This window comes from Cicer arietinum, chromosome 4, assembly GCF_000331145.2.
Source record: "Cicer arietinum cultivar CDC Frontier isolate Library 1 chromosome 4, Cicar.CDCFrontier_v2.0, whole genome shotgun sequence".
NCBI lineage: Eukaryota > Viridiplantae > Streptophyta > Magnoliopsida > Fabales > Fabaceae > Cicer > Cicer arietinum.
In genome coordinates, this window is record NC_021163.2 from 18,080,177 (window position 1) to 18,090,141 (window position 9,965).

The 9,965-nt window shown below is 30.8% G+C and overlaps 1 protein-coding gene across 8 annotated transcripts in view; it reads left to right on the top strand.

The window, feature by feature from the left end:
* The first annotated feature begins 3,453 nt into the window (after window positions 1–3,453).
* The window catches only part of LOC101503944 (uncharacterized), a 26,637-nt gene continuing 20,125 nt past the window's right edge, over window positions 3,454–9,965 (top strand). For 2 of the 8 annotated variants that reach the window (XM_027334042.2, XM_027334043.2), the window contains exons 1-8: window positions 3,462–4,019; window positions 4,401–4,511; window positions 4,888–4,947; window positions 5,168–5,275; window positions 6,159–6,228; window positions 7,860–7,900; window positions 7,976–8,056; window positions 8,534–8,569. In XM_027334042.2, coding sequence (XP_027189843.1) covers window positions 3,735–4,019; window positions 4,401–4,511; window positions 4,888–4,947; window positions 5,168–5,275; window positions 6,159–6,228; window positions 7,860–7,900; window positions 7,976–8,056; window positions 8,534–8,569 — 792 coding nt within the window. In that variant the 5' untranslated portion in view covers window positions 3,462–3,734. Of the gene's footprint in view, window positions 4,020–4,400; window positions 4,512–4,887; window positions 4,948–5,167; window positions 5,276–6,158; window positions 6,229–7,859; window positions 7,901–7,975; window positions 8,057–8,533; window positions 8,570–9,965 lie in introns of all 8 variants that reach the window. The other 6 variants (XM_004497279.4, XM_004497280.4, XR_012162670.1 and 3 more) reach the window with 5 other exon arrangements.

Sequence of the window (9,965 nt, forward strand, 5' to 3'; positions counted from 1 at the left end):
TTTCCCTATTATATTCTCTTCCACCGACGTGACGCGTCAACTAACATACCGCCACGTGTCCTTCTTTTGACGTGGTGAATCTACCTTCATTGATTTCTTATCTTTTAATATTAACCGTTGGATGAAAAGTAATGACTTTTGATCAAGAACCATTCACGCTGGACCCTCATGTCGTTTTCTCCACACCTAATCTTCTGGTCACGTTCGTTTCAATTTTCTTTTATTTAAAAAATACATAAATAAATTTTTAATGCAACAAGAAGATACTCCAATGGCATGCAAGTTGCCACAAAAAGCAACCATTACCATACCATATTTGAATGTGCGTTGTTCCACTTATGCCCTCTCAATTTTTTAGCAGTCGTATATAGTAAGATGTAAAAGGTTCAAGTTTTCCTTATTTTGTGTTTCATTGGTTATAAGTGTTTGAAAAGTTAAATAAGGTAGTTGGGTAAAAGGATTAAGAAATATGGTAAGTTGTCTACTGTTTAATTGTAGTAACGAGTTAATAGAAATATAACGAAAGTTACATTTTTTTAATTTGGTTTGCATGTACCAAACTTTAAAACAAAAATAAAATATCTGACCTATATAAGATCAATTTAGGTAACTTAGAATTGCATGTATATTACCTATAGTCTCGATAGTTAATTAACTTATGAGAATCATTACTCCTACAAATCCTAGAGACAAATGTTGTATTCTAGCATTTTAGTCCCCCTTTGTCTTAAAAGACTGCACTTCTCACTCTTTACATGTTACATTATACATTAATCAACCGTGGGGATGGAGACGCACTTGTCAAATTGCCCCGTTTCCACCAAATATACTTGTAATAATGATTACCTTTTTGAGTAGTAATTATTTTGTTGTTGTAATTTTTTGGAATAATTATCTTGGATGATTATTTCCATCATTTATAATAAACTAATATTATTAAAACACAAAGTCTAATACGGGTACGATAGATGTCATATTTTATTTTTTATAAATGAAAGGTATTGTGTTTATATTTTATTTTGTATTAAAATTTATATTACAGTAACATTATATTTTGTAATAACTTTTTTTTTAATATTATCAACAAATAAATTTGTTGAGAGTCATTGTTATTTAGATAATTATCAGAGTTGTAAGAAGAACTCTTATTAAGATTATTTTTTAGTTTGTAATTAAAACAGTACTATAAATTAAACTATTCTTAACTTTGTGATTAAGCTAATATTTAATTTTGGAATACTCAATAATTACTTTCATCATTTGCAATCGTTTATTTTCCTTTAATATTGAACACATTTATTTTTCACAAACGTCATTCTTGGTTTCAAGATTATTGGAGTTGAGAGTGTATGTTTGACCCTTGTTGGGTTTATTTTTATTTTGTAATTGATATTCTACCATCAGTTGAGCTATGAAATTAATGATACTTACTTGTCGTTTAGCCAATAATTGTCAATAACATTATCATGATGTCATGACTATTATCAACTAAACATCTCTCATTTTCCACCGTTAGAAATAAATCTCACATTTCTATATTATGAGTCAACGTACCTAAAAAAAGTGTCAATTAATATATAAAATTTACCACATACTTAGTGGCTTATTTAGGACCCTGAACCATGGTGCGGATTATTTAACTTTGTATAAAAAGCATAAACTAAAAATGAAAACAAATTAAGATGAAATGTTTTATTTGTCCCTAAAAGAATTTATAAAAGTTGTTTTTGTTCCCTTTAAAAAATCGGTTTTGTTTTTCTTCCTCGTATTTTGAAATATGATATTACTTATAAAGTGTATTTTATAATGTGTTTGAGTCATCATTTGACACATAAATAGAAATTCAAATTAAATTTCAATGAACAAAATGACATATTTCTAAGGTCGGAGAAAAAATACACGTCACTTTTTCAAATTTTATGACCTCAAATGGTGATTACATAAATTTTTTATGATAAAAAATACATTTGATCTATAACTTTGATATATGTATCAAGTAAATTATAAATATATTCATAATTTATCTCTAAGTAATTTAATGTATTAAAATTGTTGATTTATCAACATCATCAATGTTTTTGGACATGTTTTTCTCAATACAAAGTCAATGTGAGTGTTGAATATGCATAACAAAAACGTGCAAAATTAAAAATTAAGGGTGTATGGTATTATTTTTTAATTAAGGTGTACGGATCTAAAAATTATATTATTAAATAGTAAAATGATTATTTTATTGGTTATTAATAGAAGTTCAACATGAGTTAAGAATGACATAATATTGACATAAATAAAATTAAGATAAATATTATTTTATCTATAAGTGTTTATTTGTCGATAATTGTTTCAAATTGTTGCAAAACGTTGTATCAGTATTGAACAAATATTTGAATGTTAACACATCAAAAGTAGAGACCAACTCATAAAGGTATAAACAAAATGAGTCTCAATAAGTGTGTTTGAGAATATCTCAAAGAAAAAGAAAATCAATAATTCCAAGTTATTATGAAATTTATTTGTTAGAGTCAAATATTGGATTTTGTGAAGATTCGATCACTCTTACACGTGTCACGAATAATGTGTCGTAGAAACAAATTAATACCACGAAAGAGGAGTTAAAAATTATGCAAGAAAATAAAGTTTAAGAGTTGTCAAAATGTTTTAAACGGGTTTGCTTTGAGTGGATCTTTAAGACCAAACATGAATCAAATAACAATTTCTAACTACATAAACCCGACCTATTGCCAAATGATTACTCAAATGGACGATGTTAATTATAAAAAAATAATTTATCCTATTTCGAAGAGAGACTTATAAAAAATCACATTCACTTTCCTATTCATGTTTACAAAATATCTCCAAAAATATCATGTGTTTTTATAAAAAAAATAGTTAAAGTAGAGAAATAAATATTATTAGTCAAATGTGTTAAGACTTCTTCATCAAACTTTGATAAATGAAAATCATAAATTTTCAAAATGTTTATGTTTTTTATTGTTTCCGCGTAAAATTTACTATGATCATTAAAATTTACATTTTATGTTGTTCATAGATAGATGTATTTTAAGTATTAAATAATTTATTATGTTGATTTTCCTTTTTGAGATGTTAAATATTGAAAACTAATTAAAATTTATAAAATAAAAAAAAAATCAGTGGCATTTGACAATTTCATATAAATAAAAAAATATGATAAATGAAAGGGATTGAACAATAATTTTACCAAATTATTTTTAAAGATTATTGGTTGATTCTAATTATCATGAATGTAAATTAGATAAAATAGTAAATTAGAAATAATATATATAATATTAATTAGAAAATAAAATTAATAAAAAAATTTAAAATTAAACTATAACAATTATTTTAAAGTTTTTTTTTTCAGAGGGGGAGAAATTATTATTTCTTTATATCCAACTTAGCCGATCGACAAAGAGGTGTTGGTTTTAATTTGAGTTTGGTCATAAAGTTTCGTGTATAGCTTTCAATCCGTTAGTAGTAGGTTTAGTGAAAACCGACACAAACCAACCACCATTGTTAATTAAAAAAAGAATGATGAAACTTGATATTTTTAACGGTTGTGATTCGCTCGACTCCTTCTGTTAAGACAAGTAACAAGATTCTTCTCCAACCAATTAGAAGTTGCAGCGCCGTTATTCTAATCCGTTTCACTGTTACCAGTCACCACCAATTGCCTAAACGACGTCGTTGGATTCAATAACATCCGAAGCATTGCAATGCCATTTCGATTTCGAGGTTGCTTTGCAATCCCCCGTGGCTGGTCGCTGCAACACCAATTCCCTCACTCTTCCTCCATTCCCCTCAATTTCTCTTCTTTGCCACACGCTTCTTCTTCTCCTCACTCCCTCCTCCTCCACAATTTTTTGCCATGGTTGGAGAACAAAGCCTCTTCCACCATTTCTTCTTCGCTTTCCATTGCCAATTCTTCATATGGAAAATCCTTGTTTGCTTCTAAGACTATTCAAACTGGCGATTGTATTTTACAGGTTCCTTACACTGTGGTACGCTTCCCGTGTTCCTAAGTGTTTCTTTGGTTTTTTGGTGATAAATATCGATTTTGTAAAATATATTTGGTTAAAACTTAGTTGAACATAAATTGATTTATGATTAGATACATTTGTTTAAATGTGAATTGAACATTAAATTTAAGTGATTTTTAGAGTATAAACTACTAATACTACCTTCAATTTATTATTATGCGGCAAAATCAATTTTACTCAAACATTTCGAAGTGTTCGTTTGGCATTGAGCCACCATGATTTTGTAAAGCAAGTTGTTGTAGTTTTTGTAAAGCTACTATTTATACACACCTATACAAAAATTTTGGACCGTCCCAAAGTTGAACTAACATAATGAAGATTTGTTCTTAATTGGTTTTGCAGCACATAACTGCAGATAATCTCCCTCCTGAAATCAGATATTTGATCGGTGAAGATGTTGGAAATATTGCAAAACTTGCTATTGTTCTTCTCATTCACAAGAAATTGGGTCAGGTGGTCTTATTTTCTTGTTCCAATTATCACAGTTTTCATCTACATTTTAGGAGTTTTTGAGCTCTTGCAAATTTTAGAAAACAACAGACAATTGTGCATGGTTATATTTAACATAGTTTTTTTTATGAGATAAGAAACTCATCACCACAAAAAGAAACATAAACTAGGAGAGGGCAGAATAAGGAATTTTGGGTCCTTGACGGAAGTACAAAACTAAAAATACAACAAAGATAAAGACAAAACAAATGAATAAAGCTGCTTGATACCTTAACATTCGCTATTGAGCAATAACATTGAGACCCATATTGAGCATAGAGCTTTTCAATTGGCAGAAACTTACGAGTCTATGTCTGTAATATCTGTGTATGTATGACAGGGCTCTGAATGGTATCCTTATATCAGCTGTCTTCCCCTGCAAGATGAGATGCATAATACGGCAAGTTCTCTTTCTTTTTTTTTTTCTTCATATTTTGAATGATGTTTTTCCCATACTTTTTTATATGTTTAGCATTAGGCACTACTACAAGTTATATGCTTACCCATTCACTTGTTCAAATGCGTGAATTTTAAGCTTTCAAATAATTAATATATGGTTACTACTTACTTTTATGCTTTCCATAAAAGTTTTTCATGTGATTTGTGATTGTTTTTTTTAGATATTTTGGAATGAAAGTGAGTTAGAGATGATTCGTCAAAGTTCCGTTTATCAAGAAACTATTTACCAAAAGTTTCAAATTGAAAAGGACTTTTTAGCACTCAGGCCAGTGAGTACTTTGCATACTTAATTACTTACATTGTCTCTTGAATGCATACATTAATTTGATTAATTTATGTTTAAATTTTTATTCTATCATATGGTGTGTGAAAGCAATGTTTCCTCCACCTGTAGTGGTCAAGGCATAATATTGTCCATGTCTGCATGTATTTGCATTTGTAGTTGTAAAAATGCAGTTGGGTAGAGAAATCTTATTACCTATCTTGGAATAAAGAAAGTTATTTTCTGATACAGATAATTACTTTATATAGAAAATCTGAGGATTATTTCTATCAAAATGAAGAAATTAAATAAATTAGGTTGGCTCTTAAATCTTGATTTTTGTGGAAATAATAGAAGAACTAAGATTCCACACAAAGTTTAGACTGATTAGAGCTAAGGCTAGGCATATTTTACTTAACAAGCTTGAGCATGCTATTGTTTGCCTAGGCCAGTCCAGCATATTTCAGTTGGGCTTCAGATTTCTGATTAGACTGCATAACAGCTCGAGGAAAACAACCCAACAAGTTGTAATTAGTTGAACTCACAGTATAAAGACGAACATGTGTCTAATTCACTTGTGAACATTCAAACCAAGTGGGTTTTACGTTTGGATCTCCCCTTTTTCTCTCCCCGAAGATCATTTTATTGAGATATTTCATATCTTAATCTTGTATGTCCCAGATTATATATGGCAATTTATTATTTGAGAGTTTGAAATTGATACACAATAGAACATTATGGCATTATTTATATCCATGTAGCCAAGCTCAGCTAGTGGGGAAAAGCTTGGCTGTTGCTGTTTATTTTATTCTTTGCGAGTTGAAAGATGGTAATTGAATGTTGTAGCTTTTGAATACTGGTTATGACCAGATTTTTCCTTTTTATTTCAGGTTTTTGAATCATTTTGTCAAAGTTTAGGAGATTTTACTTGCAAGGACTTCATGCATGCATGCACACTAGGTAAAGCAAGCACTTGAAAATTTGTACTTCTCTCGTATGCTTTATAGAGTACATTCTTTATGCATGAGAATATGAAGGACCTGCAAACAAGCAAGCTTAACATTGAATTAATTCTGAGGGTTGTTTATCATAATTTGTGGTTGATTTGATACACTTGTCTATAATAAGCTTGACAGACTGTTACATGTAATGATTGCTCCTTGCTTGCTTGATTTTGTTCAGTTTGATTTGTTTAGTTAAAGGCGCTCTCACCTAGTTGGCGTCTTCATAATTCTGCATATCTTTATTAAGGTCATCACTTGTGAAACCTCAAACACAGCCTTGGAATTTGTTGCCGAACTTATTAATGATCTGTTTTCATTTACTTGTTTATTTGCATTCTGTCACTCCCTATCAGCCACCCTCCCTTGTGCTGCATTTTGACTTGGTCAGTTCTAGATTATCTGATTATTTAATCAGCAAATTGACTCAATACTTTCCTAGTTTCTGGCTTATAATTATTTTGAGAATTGTCATTTTACAATCAAGTTTCGACTTGGATTTTGAATTGTCTTTCTATTGGATAGCAGTGATGAACATATAAGGGATATAATTAGATAATATAACAGACACATTTGTACCAGAAGGCTATATATCCAATTGATTTAGATTTCAATAGAACTGATTTTGAAAGAATTAGTACTGAGAGAATTGATTCTGAAAGAATTGAGGTTAAATAAAAAATTGTATTTGGAAATGATAATTTAAAAATTGATTTTGTTTGGATGATGAAGCAAAATCACTTTTAAAGTATAACTATGAAGAGTTTATAAGTCCTACATTCAATAAATTATACTCGACGAAAAAGTTAAAAGTTTGCTTGAATCTTGATCAATTTTGAACTTCAGTAGTTCTGAATCTTATCAGTGCGTGTTGGCTCTCAGGAATTTTTCTTGAGTATTGGATTTTCAACAACATAGGGTAGGAGGGGTTTCATAAATATGCTTTTGATAGAAACTGGTACCAAACATAGAGATTTAAAAGAAATAAACAACTTTTATTCATGATAGAATAGGATTACACAATGGGTTCCCAAGAAATTCGCGAGTCTTGGGTCTCTCCCTTCCAAGAATTTAAAAGCTTGGTCTCTCCAACCAATATCCAATTCCCAATTGATTTGCCTCTCCTCCTTTTTCCAATAACTTCCCTATATATTATAATTCTACAAATGCATAACTGCCAAAATACAATACATAACTGCTGTCTATAATACAATAACTGTCTCAAATAGCTTTCCTAACAAAAATGTATTGTTGGATAAAGCTAGGATTCAAAATGGGGATAATAATTTAGACTATATGAGTTCTCTTTGGAACTCTGGTTTTTTCATATTTTTTATAGAATTCCTTTACTAGACGCACGTTGGGGATTCCTAGTCTTCCTAGTTGATGCACTTTTTGATCTTTAATGTCCTGGCTTTGTATGGTAGTATCTGACCTTCCTGATCATGCTAATTCCATAATTTTGGCTCTGTTGCACCTGTACTCAGGCTGAATTCTTTGAGTTGCTTATAAACATATTTTGTTGTTATGTTTTGTTAAGTATAAAAATTTGTAGTTCTATTTGATCACACTTCAATTTCAAATGACCAGTTGGCTCTAGAGCATGGGGAAGCACAAACGGTTTATCTCTGGTATTGCTACTGAATGGAGACTTCTTTCATTTTATGTTTGACCCATATTTAATTAATTTGCTAAAACTATAATAGATTCCATTTGCAGATTTCTTAAATCATGATGGGATTTCAGAAGCAATTGTAATGAGTGACGATGACAATCAATGCTCAGAAGTTCTCTCTCTCTCTCCTGCTTTCCATTAAATCTATCAATATATATAAGTCAAATTCCATTCTTATGGTCATGGCCATTTATATTTCACTGTTGTCATATTCAATCTTATGTTACACACAATTATTCTTGTTCTAGAGCATAGCTACAAAATACTCGTGAAGGAGGAAACGAGAAATGGGATATGCAAATCATGTGATATGGGTTTTATATTTTGATATGTATAAAATGCAAAACACAAATGTAACAGAAAACCGATAGCTCATGTATACTAATAATTTAGGTCAAGTATTATTGTAATACCATTAACTAGTACAAGCCTAAGCCCACTAGAATTGACTCTTGAGCCTTATCAAATGAGGAAAGTACACATAACATTGGTTCTTAATTAAATGGCAAATAGATTCTACAATATACATATGATATGATATTGTGAAGAGATTCCAATACTTACAATTTAAATTTGCAATTATGTGCAGGTTATCGCCGATCGTGATTATGTTCCTGGTGAACAGGTCAAATAATATTTTATTGTAAACTATATACTGTCTCTCACTCTTGTTTGTACTAGTAATTGCGTATTAAAATGACATTTATTTTTCTCTATTCTGCTAGCTTGAATCTTTGCTGGGTAATTTAGCAGTGAAATTAAGCAGTCTATCGTTCATGAAAAACTCATAGTGGATTCCTTATGTTTATTGGTTGATTAAACAGGAGCACTACATTAAATGTTGAGCTGTATTGTGTATCATTTTTGATATTTTTGTATAGAAAGAAGATATAATGTTATATATTATTGTACGCCAAGCTTAAATTTCAATGATTCCCCTGCCAATGCAAGTTCGTTGGAGACTTTTGAATATGCTCTTTGATAAACCAATTATAGAAGCTCAACCAAACTACCACCATAGCTCAATACTGAGGGTTTAGGAGTAAATGTCGTCTTCACTTAGATCTGTGAACTGGAAATTTAAAAGAAGAAAAGTAAATTTCATTATGGGGCCCTGGCTTTTTGGGCCCCACAGGCTTCTTGATAGGAAACAAAATTTTATTAACTTGAATTGACGAGCTCTGAAGCTCTTACGATGCTGGAAATATGAAAATGCAGAAAAAGAAATACACCAGAGTTCTAAGAACTCCTAAACCAGAGCAGAATTGCTCCTAACTAGAGAAAGAATTCCCCTAATTGTTTGTTAGAATATTTTCTGAATGTATCCCATCTTCCTATTCCCTCATTCTTATAACATAAAATAAATGATATTATTAATTAAATTTTATTCCTTTCATTCATCCTTCTTGAAACTGAATGTCTTTCTCACTTCCCCCTCTTTAATGGAATATCAGTAGAATAAGAGACATTGTTACTAGCATTTATTCCTCCCATCCATCATTCTAGAAACTAAATGTGTGTGAAGTGTGTGACTTGGTTGAGTGGACCCCACTATTTGGGCCCTCATTTCTCTTAATTTGCAGTGTTCTATCATTGCCATCTGCTTCAAAATGAGCCTTGTCCTCAAGGCTAACATTAAGACATTGATTCTGTAGCAGACTTCCAGGTTCCCAGCTGATGGTTTCCTTATTCCCTTCCCATGTTATGATTTTTCTTGGCTTTAGCATATTCGTGGTAACAACATTAAGTTCTTTTTCCTGATTGATTCTCCAATTCTCCGGATTTTGACACTGTAGCTTCACAGTTTTCCCCTTCCAGTCCAAGCAAATTGTCATTTCTTCCCAATCAAATAACACCTTGCCTAACTTATGCAGCCAAGCCACTCCTAAAATCATGTCCTCACCTTGTAATTCCACTATGTAAGCTTCAACAGTGGTCTGGAACCTTCCAATTTGAATGTCAAACTTCTCACACTTTTCTGTTATGGCCACACAGGAACCGTTTCCAAATTTTGCATTCGT